Consider the following 19178-nt stretch of genomic DNA (forward strand, 5'->3'; position numbering starts at 1 on the left):
AACTTGTTTTGTACTTCTGCTGCTGCTGTTGGCCACTGTACTGCTAGCTGCTGATTTTTGTGATGTGGCATCTGCTTGATCTGCTAATCATCAGGTAGCCTGGCTTCTTCTTCTTTCTTGTAGCAGCTCTTCTGTCATATCCTAAATGTTTAGAAAATTGTTCCTTCCTTTGTTCTTCTTATGAGCACATCTGAGAATCATGCAGTCCATGTTGTTATGTGTTGTTACACGTAAGCTGCCCCCTATATGTATCTCAGTTTGCTTTCAATGTTTCACTCCGGCTGCTTGACATTTTCAAGGCTATCAAACATCTAGACAACCAGTTTTTTGAGTGGCAAACATACTCTCAAAGTACATGCAACTGTATTTAGAGTCTCTACTGTGTAAATTACAACACATGTCCTATCTACTTCATTCAAACTAATTTGAAACAATCCCATAAAAAAGTTAGGAAAGTGATTGATGTTGTCAATTAGATAACACACTGGTATGAAGCACTTGATTTTATTTGTTTCTTGATTGCAAATCAATTTCACATGGTTTCTAACTGCGCTTGCACTACACTTGCATATCCTCCTCATTCATAATATCGAATGTGTTAGTCATTGACATTCTTTTTCTGTGCAGTCTTCTTTTCCATATTAAATATTTCATAATTGACGAATTAATATTTTTAACACAGTTCTTATGATGGTGCTCTCATACATATTCACATCCTGCTCACATGAAGGCTACAAGTATGGCTCGAGTGCAACTGACTGCCTACCGCCAGCCAGTCTCTAGAACGAGCTTGTACCTTCCAGAACTATGGGGCACCCCATCAGTGATGCCACTGCACTGTAGCAAAGAGGTACACTGTGCTGTAGCATAAAGTATAGGGGTAGATTCAATCCGTCAAATGCCACATTTACATCTCTACCCTTACAAGGTCACTGGATGTGTAAGGTGAGTTGCCTGGGGAATGAACTTTGTGTAGCAGATCACTTTCACCAGAAAAGACTGCAATTTCTTTCAGATTTTTGACCCAGCAGTTTCTCAATAGCATTGATATGCTCTGTCATCAGCATGATCCCTTTGCTGCTTAACATATGCCCCAATACTGCACAGGATCTTGCATTACTCCAGGTTACAATTCAGTCTGTTCTCTAACAGCTGCTAAAACAATGTTTACAAGTTACGTGAGTTCACCCATGGTAGCACCAGTCACCTAAATGTCATTTAAATAGTTTATGCACTTTGGAATGCCTTGAGTTAGTTGCTGCGTGTATCTTCGGAAACTTACTGTTGCTGAGGCAACCCCCAAAACGTTGTCTCTTGTAATGAAACATTCTAAAATGCTTTTTTTACCAAGGCTTCTCATGTATCTGCATCTAGAGGTAGCTGCAAGTATGCATCCTTCAAATCAGTCTACGTAAAATATTGTGCCCCTGCTAACTTTCAAGCAAGGTCCTGGTCAAGGAACTGGGGAAATGTCGATCCAACTTTGTGCATTAATCATGGTCTTAAAATCACTGAAAATTCTGATGAACCTGTTCTCTTTCTTTATAATGGCCATGAGTGTCACCAAGAACTATCAAAGACTGGTGTAATTGCTCCACACACCTGTAATGTGGATAATTTGGCCTTTATGGCATCCAGCATAGGTACAGTGGACTGCATGAGTGACATATGAATGTTAAACTCTTTAGCCATACCCAACATTAATCGGAATAACTGCTGATAATTTTGTGATAATGGTTCTAAAATCTAGAATTGTATTGAGCTTGATGCCAGCTTCACATCATCCAGTACTCAAAAACTGAATGCAGTGAATGCATCTAAACCAAAAATGTTTACAGCCGGCAGTGAAGTTATGATCAACAAGGTGATGTGCCATTCCATATCCTAGTATTCTGCCCACACAGCAGTTTGTCCTCCCAAAGGAATCTTTTGCTGGCTGTATCAAATAACCTGCCACTGCGGCATCTGCAGACAGATGGAGCCCAAACTCTGATAGGTTTCCCAGTTAACCAAAGAAATTACTTCCTCTGTGTGAACTTAGAACTGTGTTGTAACACCACTGGTATTTAATTCAAACAAGAGGTTATTAGGTGCTCGGCCGGGTTCTGCCAACACAAGGGTTAAAGCAAGCACTGATGCTTGGTCAGGTACTGCACCCAGAATGTAGTGGCAAACACCAGCATGTTGACTCATCACTCCGTTGTCCTGCCCTGGCACAGTACTGCTAAGAGCTCTCACTTGAGACATGCAAAAAAAAGTGGACACTGGCGATGCCCATGATGAAGCCAACAGTTTGGACAAGACTTAAATGGCTATGGGAGTGAATCCAATGTTGAGGTGGGGTAGCATCTTGTGATCTGCTGTAGATACAGAAAGGGAGGGTCCATACTTTTGCACAATCTTGTGCAAACTGTTACTACTGCTAAGTAACAAAGCACTCAGGACTGCGGGATCTGACATGTTTCTTACCTTGAATACAGCGTAAATCTACACAAGTAGTTTTTCCACCTCTCTACAGTGCCATGAGACATAGAAAACTGCGGAGACAGGGGTGATGGCTGCTTGCAGATGTTCGCCCCACTGGCTGCATGCTTGCGTTTTGGACCAGCTCTACATCTCGCTTGACAGCTCTTGCATCTGCTCCTGCTGTAGTAGTTGGCAGTAGTTGCAGTTTCATATGTTCCTGCTGTTGTGTCTGTAGCATTGTTTTATGCTGCCAAAAGCTCCAGAAACTTTTGATCCATTGTTATGAATTTATGCACATGCAAGAATCAGCCTCTTCACCACTTTAGTAACACACTACCCAGGTGAGGGAATGCCACGAGTCAGTTTCTGGCAAGTGGCCAAAAGGACCAAGTGGATGATGGGAAAAAATGTACACACATCCGAAAGGGCAAATTGAGAGTAATCCAAAATGTGAAAGCCTAGAATCATCAACAACGTACAAGCAATGCCAATTCTGGATTGCCAACACTGATCAGTTGCAAACTGCTAATATTGACTGTTGTGATGTAGTTCTTTCATGTCGTTATCATTAAAAAGTAGTTGTTAAGCAAATAATTGTATAAATAAAAATAACACTAGAAAACTGCAGCTATTTTGTGTCGTTTTATGGACGGAGATACACACCAAGTTTCGCCATACCAGAAGCTGACCAACAGCTGCATGTTAAGCTGTGCAACATTACTGAGGACAATGTAGCCAGACAGATTTCACCATGCTTGTCTTACAGGTCTTTGTTTATTTAGTATTTCAACATATACCAGTGATAATATGCCCCTCAGTACAGCTGATTATTTGAAGGTGACATTACCATAAAAATTGGTAATAGCTGTTGAACATGCTTGGGATTATGACTGAAAATGAAATGGTTTTGTAATAACTTGCAATCACTGATGCTCCACAGCCATATGGTTAATTTAAACTCCTGATGGAAAGTGCTGGCTAGCCGTTCAGTCTCATCGTGACATGTTTGTGTAAAATGACTGAAAACATTTAATCCACAAGAAACAAAGACATTGCACATAATATAAATAGAATTACATTTCAATCATAGATGCGTATGTTGAGTTAACTTTGTTTAAAGGTGCAATTTTTTAAATCAGGAGACCATTCTGCTCAGTTTTTAAGAAAAAGTATGAAAGTATGTTAAGTTAAAAGTGTCACTCTTGTATTTAGGGTTAAAACAGTGTGTCTTTATTTTTTATTCTAAATTATTTTCATCTATACTCTGTGAGCATAATATGTAGAGGTCATCTATTTAAAAAACTATTATAAACATACTCAATAAAAGACTGTACTTTTCAGCACAAACAGAATTTCCAGCCGTCAAGAGAACACATTGACAGCCTCACAAAGCAGCAGACACACAGTGACTAGAAGACGAAACAGGGCTGACACAGCACGCGCCACAAGGAAGCAGGTACATCACTCAACTAAATGCTACCACTGATTGAGTACTCACAAAATTCTCTAGTGCATGGCTTGGAGGCAAGAGATACATTGCATAAAATTCAACATATGCAATTAAACATCATTAAAAAGTAGAAGACATTGAAACTTAATTCAGGTGAACACAGATTTTTTGGTTACTGATCTCTAATTCTGATGTATAGACTTATCCAGTCAGTTTATAAACATTTACTTAATTTTACAAGTGGAGATAATTTATTTCTCTGCATAATTATATGTACTCGTACATGCAGTAATTAAGTACCAAAATAAATATGGTGTATTCTGAATTCTGAAGAATTTAAACATATTATGACTTCGAAACAATCAACAATAAGTTTTTCTCCTCATGTAAAATCTATTATGATGCTCAATAAAAGACATAACACAAGTAATGATTGGTATATCTTATGGCACTGAAACAAAACACTCGTCAAATCTTCAGTTTGATTTCAGTATAAGGAATAGTTATCCTCATATTATACGAAATTGACACACTTCTTCCAAACACAAATTGAGCACAAGGGAAATTTTTGCCACAAAATAGTTTTCATTTTACATTGAGATGATCATATGGCATAATTGGTCAGGAGATCCTCTCTACAGTTATTAGGCTGGCAAGTCTTTCTGTCACTGCAAACTGGTTCTTGCAACCTCTTTTAATGACTTAGTAAACATTTAGAGCCACTTTAGGTTTGCTGGTTTAAAATAGCTGATGGCAGTGAGTCTGGCTGCAATTGGCGGTTGTCCCAACATGTGTAGATCAATGCACAATTGTTTCTTGTTTGTGCCCAAAATAAATATTTCAGCAACTTGAATGGAAGAAAAATACTTATAAAAATTACTTATGATACAAACTTCCTTCTTTGTTGTTAAAGGAAAATATGATATGTGATTTAATTCAATTTTAGAGATATGTATTATACAAGATACATTAAGTAAGTGATGCTCAGTTATAGAAATATGAAGACATATTCATATGAAAAAACTCTCTGTTACAGACATCTACAAAACACTAAAACTAGAAAACACTGAGATGCCAGATTAGTTTAATATTATAGTTCAAGCTTTTTTGAACACTTGTGGCCCTTGTCATCAGAAGTCAAACTTCTATCAGGACACTTCTTAGAACAATTCTTATAGCATGTTGTTGTTGTGGTCTTCAGTGCAGAGACTGGTTTGATGCAGCTCTCCATGCCACTCTATCCTGTGCAAGCTTCTTCATCTCCCAGTAACTACTGCAACCTACATCCTTCTGAATCTGTTTAGTCTATTCATCTCTTGGTCTCCCTCTACGATTTTTGCCCTCCATGCTGCCCTCTAATACTAAATTGGTGATCCCTCGATGCCTCAGAATATGCCCTACCAACCGATCCCTTCTTCTAGTCAAGTTGTGCCAGAAATTTCTCTTCTCTACAATTCTATTCAATACCTCCTCATTAGTTATGTGCTCTACCCATCTAATCTTCAGCATTCTCCTGTAGCACCACATTTCGAAAGCTTCTATTCTCTTCTTGCCTAAACTATTTATTGTCCACATTTCCCTTCCATACATGGTTACACTCCATACAAATACTTTCAGAACCGACTTCCTGACACTTAAATCTATACTCGATGTTAACAAATTTCTCTTCTTCAGAAACGTTTTCCTTGCCATTGCCAGTCTACTTTTTATACCCTCTCTACTTCGACCATCATCAGTTATTTTGCTCTCCAAATAGCAATACTCACTTACTTCTTTAAGTGTCTCATTTCCTAATCTAATTCCCACAGTATCACCCAATTTAATTTGACTACATTCCATTATTCCTGTTTTGCTTTTGTTGATGTTCATCTTATATCCTCCTTTCAAGACCATGTCCATCCCGTTCAGCTGCTCTTCCAGGTCCTTTGCTGTCTCTGACAGAATTACAATGTCATCGGCGAACCTCAAAGTTTTTATTTCTTCTCCATGGATTTTAATTCCTACTCTGAATTTTTCTTTTGTTTCCCTTCCTGCTTACTCAATATACAGATTGAATAACATCGGGGATAGGCTACAACCCTGTCTCACTCCCTTCCCAACCACTACTTCCCTTTCATGCCCCTTAACTCTTATAACTGTCATCTGGTTTCTATACAAATTGTAAATAGCCTTTCACTCCCTGTATTTTACCCCTGCCACCTTCAGAATTTGAAAGAGAGTATTCCAGTCAACATGGTCAAAAGCTTTCTCTAAGTCTACATCTACATCTATACTCCGCGAGCCACCTTACGGTGTGTGGCGGAGGGTACTTATTGTACCACTATCTGATCCCCCCTTCCCTGTTCCATTCACGAATTGTGCGTGGGAAGAACGACTGCTTGTAAGTCTCCGTATTTGCTCTAATTTCTTGGATCTTTTCATTGTGATCATTACACGAGATATATGTGGGCGGTAGTAATATGTTGCCCATCTCTTCCCGGAATGTGCTCTCTCGTAATTTCGATAATAAACCTCTCCGTATTGCGTAACGCCTTTCTTGAAGTGTCCGCCACTGGAGCTTGTTCAGCATCTCCGTAACGCTCTCGCGCTGACTAAATGTCCCCATGACGAATCGCGCTGCTTTTCGCTGGATCATGTCTATCTCTTCTATTAATCCAACCTGGTAAGGGTCCCATACTGATAAGCAATACTCAAGAATCGGACGAACAAGCGTTTTGTAAGCTACTTCTTTCGTCGATGAGTCACATTTTCTTAGAATTCTTCCTATGAATCTCAACCTGGCGCTAGAAATGTAGGTTTGCCTTTCCTTAATCTATTTTCATGCATGTGCTTCATAAATAACTGTTAATTATAGGAAAGTGAAAAGGAGACACATAAACAAGCAAGAAAGTTCCAGTATACAATGGTTCCACAAATTATCCAATTTTGAAATAGTGACACCTATTTCTGAGTTCCATAGAAACTTGTAATCAATTCATCAACATAATGTTACAGAAAAAAGTGTTCAGAATGCTGTTCTTGTGTCCATATATTATATAGCATGTCTCTGCAATAATCTGTGAATCTTCTGTTGCTCTCCTGTGTTTTCCATCAGTTTATCCTTCAAAGCAACATTCCCAATTTTCCAGTGTTGTAATGTGAGCCATGTGCATGAGGTATTTTACATGACCAAAAATGCAGGAATCCATGGAATAAGTCCAGTGATCTAGGACTATGCACTAGTGTATTAACCAAATTTTCAGCCACAGTTAAAATGAGACATCTTATAAAAGATCAGGAAGAACACTTTGCTACAAGTGAAGATACTTCATAAATGTTAATGTATGTAGCAAGAATTAAGGTCCATTTACACCATGAGAGAGTGATCTCACATGGATACTCAGTAAGATGTACTGCTGATATTGTGAAGTGTGCATTATAAACATTACAGTAAGTCCAAACACATCAGTTATGGAATTAAAAATCCCATCTCAGCTGAATCTGTTCTTTAAAAGAAGATAATTATGTTTAATAATAAATTGTGGCAGAGCAGAAATGCAGTTGGAAGGCAATTCTGCATTGTTGAAGTCCTACACATGATGGGGATGGTATGAGTAGAGTAATTGGCAATTTAATATCTGATACATGATACTGTGCCTCAGTACAAATGAAGTTCTCCTAGTCAAAATCATCAATCTATACCCTAGATATTTTAACAACTTTTACTCTACACCAAGTGGTATGATTTTAGCCCCACATTTTTAAAGACTAAGGAGACACCATGTTATATCAATTAAGGCACCATTATAGCATTTTGTCCATCATGATGATGATATATGAAGTATTATCAAACAGCCTCCCTTATGCTATTAAACAACCAACATGGCTTTTTAGGAGGAAGAGCCTATACATATTGAGTCTATAACATAATCTAGTTAACTGGAAAACAAAAAGAATTCAACAAACCTACATTTCTAACAGTCAAAAATTATGGCATGCTAAAACTTTTCTTGGAGTCAGTAGACAAAAACTATTGGAAATTATGAAAGAGAAAGGAGTTCCAGCCCATATGTTAAATGCTGTTAGAAATCTCTGGCCCAAGAGAAACAATAAAGCAGAGGTAATGTGGGAAAAAAGCAAATAACTGTAAACCAATACTTCAGATAAGCATGTCCTTTATCATCTGCACTGTTGTTTAAGTTTTACATATAAATTGTTATTTGTAACTGTAAAGAAAGTCTTGGCTCTGAAATCTAATACAGAGCAGTACCAAAGGTGGACTTATTTGCTGTAGATGACCAAGTAATCACAACATAGTCAGAAGATGATTTACAAAGACTAGTCCATGAACTGCGCGCGCGCACACACGCGTTCTTGTTCTCCAAAAAACTGAGGCCAATTGAGATTTGTCAGGAAGTTTGTATAATGTATGGAAATGATGAACTGAGTGAAGCTGAAGTGAGACAATAGTGCATCACATTTAACAATGGCCAGCCATACTAATCTTCAGGAGAAAGTGTGAAGTGGCCCAGAAAATTGTCAGTGCTGAACTGGTGGAGAAAATCAGTGATAATATTTGCACATGTGAAACATTAAAGAAATCGAGGAGAGTGATATAAATCAAAACATCAAGGAAAGTTACATTCCAAGGTTTGTTTTCATTCATGACAATACATGACCTCACACAGTGATTTAGACTCAAAGGATCTTGAATGGCTTTGGTTGGGAGCATTTTAGTCGTCCACTGCACATTCTGGAACTTACTGTGAACAATTTCCACTTGTTTCCACACATGAAGACCTGGCCTGCAACACAGGGCTTCGATGATGACAAGAAACTGTACAAAGGTGTCCAAACAGAGTTGAAGTCTCAGGTGGCAACATTCTACAATGATGGTATTAACAAGTTGGTGTATCATTATGATAAGTGCATTAATTTGTACGGAAATTATGTTGAGAAATAACTGAACAATGTGCATTTCAAACGTAAGTAATAAAATAAGTTTCATTTCTTTTTTCTTTTTTTTTTTTTTTTAATTCTAAAAACCAAGTTACTTTCTGAATAGCCCTTGTATTTTCACATTTAAGGAAATTTGTGGCTGAAAAAATGTTTCAAGTCAAATGAAGAGACTATGAGAACCATTAGTGGCTATTTTACACTCCCTCCAAAATAAATCTTCAGGGGTGGACTCTCCTAATTGGAAAAGTAAAGTGCACCGCCATAAGAGGACGATGTTGAAACATAAGTGCATTTTTATCTAACAACTACTGTATTACACTGCCAGACCAAAAAGTTGTCACATTGCTCTCATAGTGTCTCACTAACAGTTAAGAATAGCTGCTGAATCCCAACACCAGGTGCAATATGATTCATGATTAACTTCTTGGTTGAATGGTCAGTTTCAAGAAGTGTTATGTTTACTGCATCACTGTCAAACCATTGTGCAACAAAAGTAAAGTTGTATGATACAACTAGCTGTGAAATCCCAAAGGTTAGGTTCAGCCACCTGAACTGGAAAAGTATATTCTATCCTTTGCACCCATAGGCACCTTTCCTTGACGAATTGCGTGCAGTGTGTGTTTGTTAAGTGTAATTGTTAAGAATAGAATAGGTGACTGTAATGGGTGTAAGTGTAGTGTGGTGTCACATATGTGTTGGAAGATGGTAAGAGAAGAAAGAGGGTGAAATCTGCCACCAACACAGCACTTACTAATCTCAAATACTAATGGGTTCAACAAGTTTAATGTCCTCATCTAAAATGTATTTTCCATATTCCATCACAAACCATTACTTTTGCCTACATATTTAAAATATATGAAACTTTAGAGAAGATAAAGGCCCATTTTCTTGTAACAACATTTGTTGTTTATTGGATACATGGGATATTCTTGAGTTTTTCAAATTATTGTAAATGGTGAGGAAATTTGAAATAAAGCACACTCTCTTAATGTAATGCCATCACAGTTTGGCACGGATCACTCTTCATCCAGCTTTCACAGTTTGTCATGGCTGGTAAAGCACATTGCACATTGGTAATCTCATGTCAACATTGATATTTCTTGGAAAATACTGAGTGGAATACAAACAGTGGAATGAACAGAGATAACAGCTCACTGTATAATGTAGACAGCTTACAAACTAGTGTTGTTCTTCAGAGCACCCACAAAGCTAGTAAAAAAAGGGGGGGAGGATTTATAGGCTGATCTTTTCAGCATTTTATAGATCCAGCTTGTGCTCCATTCTTTTTCCTTCTTGGAGAAGCTTCAAAGCTGATCTTAAAGCATACATATTCTGCCAAAATCGTTTACAGGTGAATGAAGGCTGTTGTTGTTGGAATATTTAATTCTTGTACAGCAAACTCTTAGCCTCATGATATTTTGACATATAACTCATGCATTAATTTCATGTTCTTTATCACAGTAAGATTGCTATATCAGGTGTTATTGTGTTGAGTTTGACAACTCAGGTAGGGGAAAAAAATAAGGGAGTGGAAATACTCAAGTACAGCATTGTTTTTCAGTTATTTCTTCAGGGCAAGTGGTTACCTTTTCTTTTCATACACAAAGTGTCTGCTGAAAATTTATCTTTTCAGTTGTCTTTCTTTCCGTAGAACTATTACTTATCTATATTTTTTAGCATATCTTTTCCAACATCAGCCACTGAGGATTAAATATTGAACAATGATACAAAATTTGTACATTTTTGGAGAAATCTCAGCAATGTGATCACAGCAGTTGTGACAATGTGTGGATGTCGACAGATATATAACTTACCCTGTTGATTTATGCCACTGCTGCTCAGCCTCTAACAAAAACTCTCGAACCTGTCTCTACTGAGAGGTTCTATTTACACCTAATTATTAAGAATAAGATATGCTCTATTGTTGCAGTAGAAAAGCCATAGGTTCTACAGTTCATTAAGCACAAAAGTGCTTTAAACGACTCTGAAAACTGATATGTAAATGCTCCATGATAATTTCATTTCATCCTTTGCATTTGTATCCCTTATTCAGCTCATACAAAACATAATGCAAACAAATCTGTCACCCAATCACAGCAGACTATAAGGCTACAACATATACTCAATACTATTTGTTCACTTTTATTTTGACTGGTCTTCCTCGGTCAGAATTAGTCCAAGTCAGCAGTGTTAAGGTAAACAGTGTAAGTTTTTCCAGCTTTGTAAACAATCAATTTGGTGTCATGCTAGCAGCTTTAGTGTCATCATTGCTGATTGTTGTCTGTCATTTTATAATACTGTTTGAGAATACTGAAGGAAATGTAGTTGCAGGTTATATTAAATATCAAAGTGGTCTCTCTGCAGGCTGATTTATAATGAATAGCTGCAGAACAACTATCTGTACCAATGACATACAGTATCCCGTTACATGACGTCTTTTGCTGATACATCTGCAAGGAATGTCGATTTCATCTGATTAGTCTAGGGATATGAAAATCCTGCAGAAATGACAAAGCAGAAAATAATGTGAACTCTTTGAATTTTAACAATGCAATGCGAAAGTGGTGGTTTTTATAAATTGTCACTAAATTTGACATTTTTCCTGTTCCTACATAAAAATGTTGTAAATCTGAGGATGGGAGTTCACTAACATTGGTAAATGATAATTACTGAATGGTGAAATTTGATTTTATCTATCTTCTCAAATTTGAAAATTGCATATAATTTTAAAATAACAGTTGATTTCCCAAATAAAGAACTATCACTCTAGATATGTCGTCATGCGGACTGTATTCCTGTAGCAGTTTTAGTTGCTGAGGTGATATTTCCCTGTTTTTGAGAGTTCTTTGATGTTATGCATCAATCAAACTAGATACTTTGGTAGTACCGCCAAACAGGGTGATTTCGGACAGTTTTGTCGTTATTTTGATTGTAACTTTTGTATATATTGTTAGATTAAATTGATTGTTATGGAAGTGGTAGGGTATAAGTGAAACGAATAAAATATCCCATAACCAGAAAGTGTATGTGTAGGTATATTTATCTGAGGCAGTTAAATAAAGTGTCCGAAGTCACCCCATGGATTGGGGTGATTTGGGACACGTGTTTTTTAAATCTCTGTCCGAAGTTACAGAATATAGAGGGCTAATTCGGACAGTTACTGCCTTTTTTAAAAATTCTACATGCTTTTTATTTGATTTTGGTGACATTTTACACATTTTAAGGTAGCCCTTTGTTACAAATAAGTGATATAGAACGATATAATGAATTTTATGTATTACAGATAAGTTCTGGACCAGCTCGTTTAATATTTTTGCTTAAGTGAACAGAAAGCTCTTCTGACTGTCATTTGAGGAATAAATGCACCCATTCTTCTCCTGGCAAATTATTACGAAATTTCTTCTCTTTTCAGCCAGATTTATCAAGGTAGCCTTTAACTAAATATCTAATATCTTATTTAGTGAAGGGATATCGGCAATGTGCAGCCCTCAAGATACCTTGCTTCAACATTTCTTCTTCTTCTTTTCTTCTCTTTTCAGCCAGATTTATCAAGGTAGCCTTTAACTAAATATCTAATATCTTATTTAGTGAAGGGAAATCGGCAATGTGCAGCCCTCAAGATACCTTGCTTCAACATTTCTTCTTCTTCTTTTCTTCTTCTTCTTCTTCTTTATTTAGCACTGGCTGTCCTCCCATTTTTTTCGGATGTGCTTTTTGCACTTTGTTTTTTAGTGTTGATTTAGGCATACCATACAAATCTGAATCTTTTCTGTATGATAATTTACCACTCTGAATATCACGAACATCTTTATCTAAAAGTTCTGGGTCATAATTACACCGTACTGTAGCACCTCTCCTGCTCTTATACGTTCTTGGCATTGTCCAAAATCACCCCACACAGTACACAGTTTTACAAAAACCGTCATTATTTTATAACCTTGCACAAGAAACTCGACAAACTTGTACAGAAATTGTCTCAATGCTGTTAGCTACTGAGCGCATCAAGAATTATGGTTACAATAACTTCCTGCTCGGCGCAACAATAGAAAGTTTCCACTTTACGATAATGCATGAATTTTTAACACTGAGACTGTTCATCAATTATTCCCCTATGGAAAAAATTGACGCAACAGAAAAGTTGTGGGAAGTGATAAATGCAATCTTGTGCTTAAAATAACTGGTGCACAGACATTAAAATAAGTAACTATTTGTTTCTACGCAGTGGCAAAGAGCAAATAAGCCAAACTGTCTGAATTCGCCCCGGTGTCCAAAATCACCCCGTTTGATGGTACGCTAGTATAAACATGAAAAACACAGAATTCTGCAGTATAGCTTTGCAAACACTTAAGTCAACATAGCATCTGATACTTTTCAACCTAACTTACGTTCTAGCCTACACAACGGATCATGTTGTTACCTCAATCTTCATTCAATCAACTGTAAAAATAATAGTGTATAAATATTGAAATAAATAATCAGTGTTGTGTTTTACTGCCATAAAAATGTTTGAATGAAATTGTATCTTTCTCTGTGATTGACTGATAGCAGCTGGATAAAACATTAACTGTATTTATAAGTTAAACACGAAGATTGCTTCATTAATGTACAAAAAATAACTTTTTGCTATTAAACTAGTAAGCTTTTGAGAAATATGCATAATTCAGAAAGAAATAAGCATACTTCAGAAAGAGGTGAAGGAAATACTGAAATGCCCTGTATTGCACTTTCGAATTAGTCTAATTTCTTTTATGGCTACAGATCCATTCATTAAGTCTGTGTTCACAGCTCTATGTTCTTGTTTCAACTATGGGAAGATAGTTAACTCTAGTAATACTGACTTTGCAAAGAGTCTGTTATGTGTACCTAGAATGGCAGATCTCATCTGTGTAAGATATTCTAAAGTGATACAATATCCTTCACAATGTAGTGGAAAAGCAAATTTTTATGCCAGCAAGATTTGTGGACATCGCAAAATGTCTGGTGTTGTGCTGAAGTCAGTTTCTGTCTTCTATGTTCGAGTTTAGACTCAGAGGGGAGGGGGGGGGGGGGTGGGGGCGGGGCTGTTTCACACTACAGTGAAGTACTCACATATCGCTGGCATAAAGTCTCAGAAGAGAACTTTCAAGTTACGGCAATGCTTTCTCTTAATATTTTTAGTGGTGTCTGGTTACAAAACTATTTTTTTCTTTAACTGATTAGATTTAATGGGTTTAATATAAATGATTTCTCTTTAAATAAAAATGAGGTCAGTAAAAATAACGTAATTGCTAATTATATTTACATCTTCAACATAACACTGGAAAACAATGAAATAAGACAAAAATAAGAACATACTGCAAGCCAAAGAAGGCAAAAGAACACTGACAGAAAATAATACTAACAGGCAAAAAGTAACAATGAAATTGGCCATAAAATATAACAATTTTATCCTGTACATAGTGAAGGTGACTCTTCCCCTCTTGCAGCAAGTATTTACAACCGACAGACATAAACTCATTAAAAATTACACACTCGTCTCTCATACTCTGTTTTGATTTAACTTGTGATGATCTTTTACATTCTGCCTGCTGTCTCCATTGTACAATGTGTGTTTCCGCCATGTCCATCTCTTACTTTGTGAGATCTGCTGTTCTGAGAGTACCATATGTTTGTTATTTTGCATCTTGTTCCCATAATGTCAATTTCCTCTTTGCCTGCTCCTTTACTTCACCTTTACCTTTGATAGGTACCTCTCTTTCCACCTGTGTCAGGCTTCTTATTTTTTATTTATAATTTCACCCTATGCTTTTCATTTTCCTCCTCTATTTTCTACAAGTGTGCTCTATTTTTGTTTAGATTGTTGTTCTCTTGTAACTTCACATCCTTTTCTCATAGTCAACTCCAATAGCTTTTCTGCAACTTGTGATTTCTTCCTCTTCCTTCACAAGTAAAAAAGAAATTGCTGGAAATGGGAAAGAAACTTCTGAAAATGGAACCTGATGTTTAACGTTAATTTGACAACAGTTTTGACACACGTCATGGTTTCTATATGTTTTTGTTGGTCTTTATTACATAAGAGGGGCAAAGATGGAACAAATGTCATTAAACAACACAATAAGGCAATTCTAGCAGTCTTTCTTGGTCTACAAAGTAATGCTCATAATAAAAGTATTGTCCAAACAATATAGTAAAACCTTCAACCAGAATTCAGTGCAAGTTATTCACCTTGACATACTATGGCCTTTTCAATTACACAGCATTTTTTTATTGTTTTGCTTTCAAGTATTTTCCTATTCCCTCTGTCGACTCTTCTCCATATTTGTAAGAGTGTGTTTTGACTTTCATTCCTTTCTGTCCTGGCCTTCAGTTGGCTATAGTAGAAGTTCACTCTTTAAATATTTTTTTCTATGCTGAGCTGTAGGTGTTATATGCTTTGCCTTTGTCATTTTGTGGTATCATTCTCATCAGTTTGTGTGTGTGTGTGTGTGTGTGTGAAATTTAAATGTCGTAGTGTGCATGTTATTCCATTTTCCCCTAACCTGATAACCTCCAGTTTGAATTACATATATGTTGATAACAACTAGTTTACAATATAGACAGGTAAAATGAATTGTATTTTCCCGCAGCCAGTTCCAAGTGTAAAGAAAAGTTTCACTGATGTATGGATTTAAAATGTTAATTTTCTTTTTTTCCAGGTTATCAAAATGCTGATTTTGGTAGTAGTACTTTTCCTCCTATGTTGGGGACCAAGAATAATAATGAACATGCTTACTAAAATTGGTCTACAAAGTTTTACTCCAACTGAGTACACAATGAGGGTTGTGTTCAACATCCTGCCAGTCATTCATGCCTGCTTTAATCCAGTAATATACTCTTTCATGTCTAAAAACTTCCGTCGTTCACTGAAAAGACAGTTTGAGACTCTTGGCTGCAGAAGAAATTTGTCCAGACACAGGAGCAGCAGTTTCAGAAGCAGCAGATTGCATCATGGCACAATCACACAGCAGACAAGCATCAGACCGCGATACACACTGTCCTCATCATCGAGCACATACAATGCTGATGTCACCAGACACACTGAAATGGAAAACACAGATTCTGTCAACAGTACAGTGGTCTGATGAGAATTATGCTTAAAAAATCCCTGTAATTGCTATTATAATTATAATAAAATGACAGAACAGTGTGCATTAAATACATTTTGTTTCTTGTTCTGTGTATGCCCCTTGGAGTTTTACAGTGTTCTTTTCTTCCTGGTGATTTATTTCTTGGGCTTAACCTCTTTATTCTATGAAAGAGACTAAAATAAAAACATAAAACTTCCTTTTCTCTCAATATTTTTATAAATACAAAAAAGATGTCACGGCAGGAAATGTAACAAAATAAGCTTCACAACAACAACTTTAGTGTAACATTTTCTTTTATTTTACATGTTACACACACAGCAAGATCGTATTGAAAGTATGTTCAATGATCAATAGTTGTTGCTATATGTGAGTATAAAAGATGTAATTGCTATGGAAAATATGGGCAATCATTATTTCACAACAGTGAAAAGTACTAGATTTAAACCTGTACTCATGGTTTCCTACTGTGTGTATCACATGTGTCAACACAGAGCAGTTTTTACAAAATATTTGACAAACCAGTCATATGTCTGCCGTAAAGTGTTACAGTTAAGATTAAATAAATACACCGACATGATTTTTTTTTTTTTTTTTTATATTACAGGTTGAGGCATGAACTGCACTCCATGAAAACACTCTCTCTCTCTCTCTCTCTCTCTCTCTCTCTCTCTCTCTCTCTCTCTCTCTCTCTCTCTCTCTCTCCCCCCCCCTCCCTCTCCCCCCCCCCTCCCCCCTTCCCTTCCTTCTTTTCTTTCTTGTCAACTGGTATCTCATATCGCATATTATGATTTTTATTATACAGATATATTTCTTGGTTTTCTAACATCTTTAACATGAAAGATCAGCATTTGAGCAAAAAGGAAGACGCACAGCCGTTACCAGGTTCCTCTCAGCCTACAGAAATCAAGAGTTTCTTTACGTGAATAAAATTGATTAACTGTGTCAGTCACTATTTAATTTTTAGTTTTTTGGTTGGCACTACAAAATTTGACTACATGGCTCCCATCATCCAGTACCTGCAATTTAAAATACAAACAGCAGGTTCCACATGTATTTCAACAGCACATAGCGGAGAGCCCCTAGGCTGTAGAATTAATCAAAAACTGACCCCAATCTTAGTTTAAGGGAAACTATTCACTGAAGAATATCTACAGACAAATAGATTAAATTTAATATATCAGTATCCCAAAATAAAGAAGTTGCTCTGCTTCATAAGTTTAATTTATCTACCAATATTTGAATGGAAAAGTCTTTCATAGTTACAAAGCACAAATTAGTATATTTGCCACAAATAAAATGCTATATGTACAACTGATGTGCACACTGTCCAAATCTGATAACCAGGGCTGCACAGGTGTCAAAATATTAAATGATCGATAAACTGGAACTTTCATACTATAATTATTACACGAGATGTTATTAGCAAATTGATGTTAAAATGAATGAAAGTTAATTAAAGTCAATTACATGTGCCCTACAACAGTTACTCTGATAAATGAACATACATTAGTGAAATTAAATAGTCCACTTTAAAAAATATGAATGTATGACACACATTGACAAATAAATACACTGATGAACCAAAATATTTTGACCACTGATCACAGCAAGATTGTTCATTGGAGGCATGTGACATGGTAAGGAAACTATATAGATGGAGCAGAGAAGAATGGGAAACCAATCTAGTGGGGATAAGTGATGCAAATGGGGAAATCCACTGACATAAGCAACTTTGACAAAGGGCCAATTGTTACAGTCTGGCACCTCGGTACAAGCGCCTCAGAAATATTGAAGCTGGTTGGCTGTTCACTTGCTACTGGCACAGGCATCTATGAAAAGTGGTTGAAGAAGTGCCACATCTGATGAAACCATACAGTTTTGTTGCAGACAGAAGTATTTTGGTACACACTATTTGGCACACATGCTGAACACGGGACTCAACAGCTGATGACTTCTATGGTTACCCATGCCTTGCTGACCCATCAACATTGTCAATTACAACTGTAGTGGATATGGTATCACCCATGTCAGACTGTGGATCGATGGAAACTTGTTGCCTGGATGCAGGCCAGTGGGGGCAGTATTATACTATGGGAGACATTTACTGGGCTTTCACAAGACTTGTGGTAGCAATCCAAGGCACGACAGCTGTGGACTATGTAAATGCTGTTGTGGATCATCTGCATCATTTCATGCTTGATGTCTTCCCCAATGGCAGTGGCATCTTCCAGCAGGATAACTTTCTGAATCGCTAGGCCAGAACCATGCTACAGTGGTTTGAGAAGCATGATGGTCAACTGACATCGATATCTTGGCGATCTGATGGAACGCATCTGGGATACTATTGGGTGCTCCACACCGACAAACCACTAGCCCGTAGTTTACAGTGCATAGGCATTTGGTGCCACATACCTCCAGAAACGTACAAAATACTTTCCATGCAAAATTACTGCTGTACTGCATTCCAAGAGTGGACCAACAGGCTGTTAACCAAGTGGTTGTAACGATTTGGCTCATGAGTGTAAGTGAGCCCTGTGAATGCAAAAACCTACAACATATCCACGAATTTAAAATTAAAGAAAAGAATGCTTTCACTGACAGTCATAATAGGCTCAATGCACAGAAAATGAACATCATGTACAAACACTAGTACATCAATAACCTATAAAGTGGCTTTTAATGATGATTTCAGCCATACACAAATCAAAATTGAAAGTTTTGGCAACAGTAACTGTGATGCAGTTTAGGCATGTACAAATGACACTTGCCACATTAACAGGGACTTTAAGCACATAATCATCAAGACTATATTTCAGTTAAAATAGCTTTGCTATTGATGTTTCAATGAGTCGAATGGTAGGGGCCAGTCACCATCCAGCTGTTCTTTCTCAGGCACAACATGCTTGTTGTGTTGCCTCTTTTGAAGGTACATGCAGAGCACTGTCAAACAGTGCTTGCTGCTTGAGGGTAACACTGCCCCCTGGCACTCTGATCTTCCAGTCGCAGTATCAGGGTTTTTTGCCCTCTGTATACATAATCACCTGTTATTCAGAGCATTATATAACCTTGGATGAGAAACATTTTATTTTATAGCACAATTACTTTATATAGATATCTGCTTCCTTAGACAGAGTAATTATACATAACACTGTCTAATGTTTTAACGTCAAATGTTCAATGTCAACACAAGTAACTACAGTTTCAAGTGCTCCCAAAAC

General features: G+C 36.9%; 1 protein-coding gene across 1 annotated transcript in view; it reads left to right on the forward strand.

Annotated features, from left to right (window-relative positions):
* The window catches only part of LOC124722255 (galanin receptor 2a-like), a 152115-nt gene extending 136161 nt beyond the window's left edge, over positions 1 to 15954 (forward strand). Inside the window, exons 4-5 of the mRNA XM_047247444.1 lie at positions 3808 to 3922; positions 15529 to 15954. Coding sequence (XP_047103400.1) covers positions 3808 to 3922; positions 15529 to 15954 — 541 coding nt within the window. The remainder of the gene's footprint in view (positions 1 to 3807; positions 3923 to 15528) is intronic.
* The last annotated feature ends 3224 nt before the right edge of the window (positions 15955 to 19178 follow it).

This window comes from Schistocerca piceifrons, chromosome X, assembly GCF_021461385.2.
Source record: "Schistocerca piceifrons isolate TAMUIC-IGC-003096 chromosome X, iqSchPice1.1, whole genome shotgun sequence".
Taxonomy (NCBI): Eukaryota; Metazoa; Arthropoda; class Insecta; order Orthoptera; family Acrididae; genus Schistocerca; species Schistocerca piceifrons.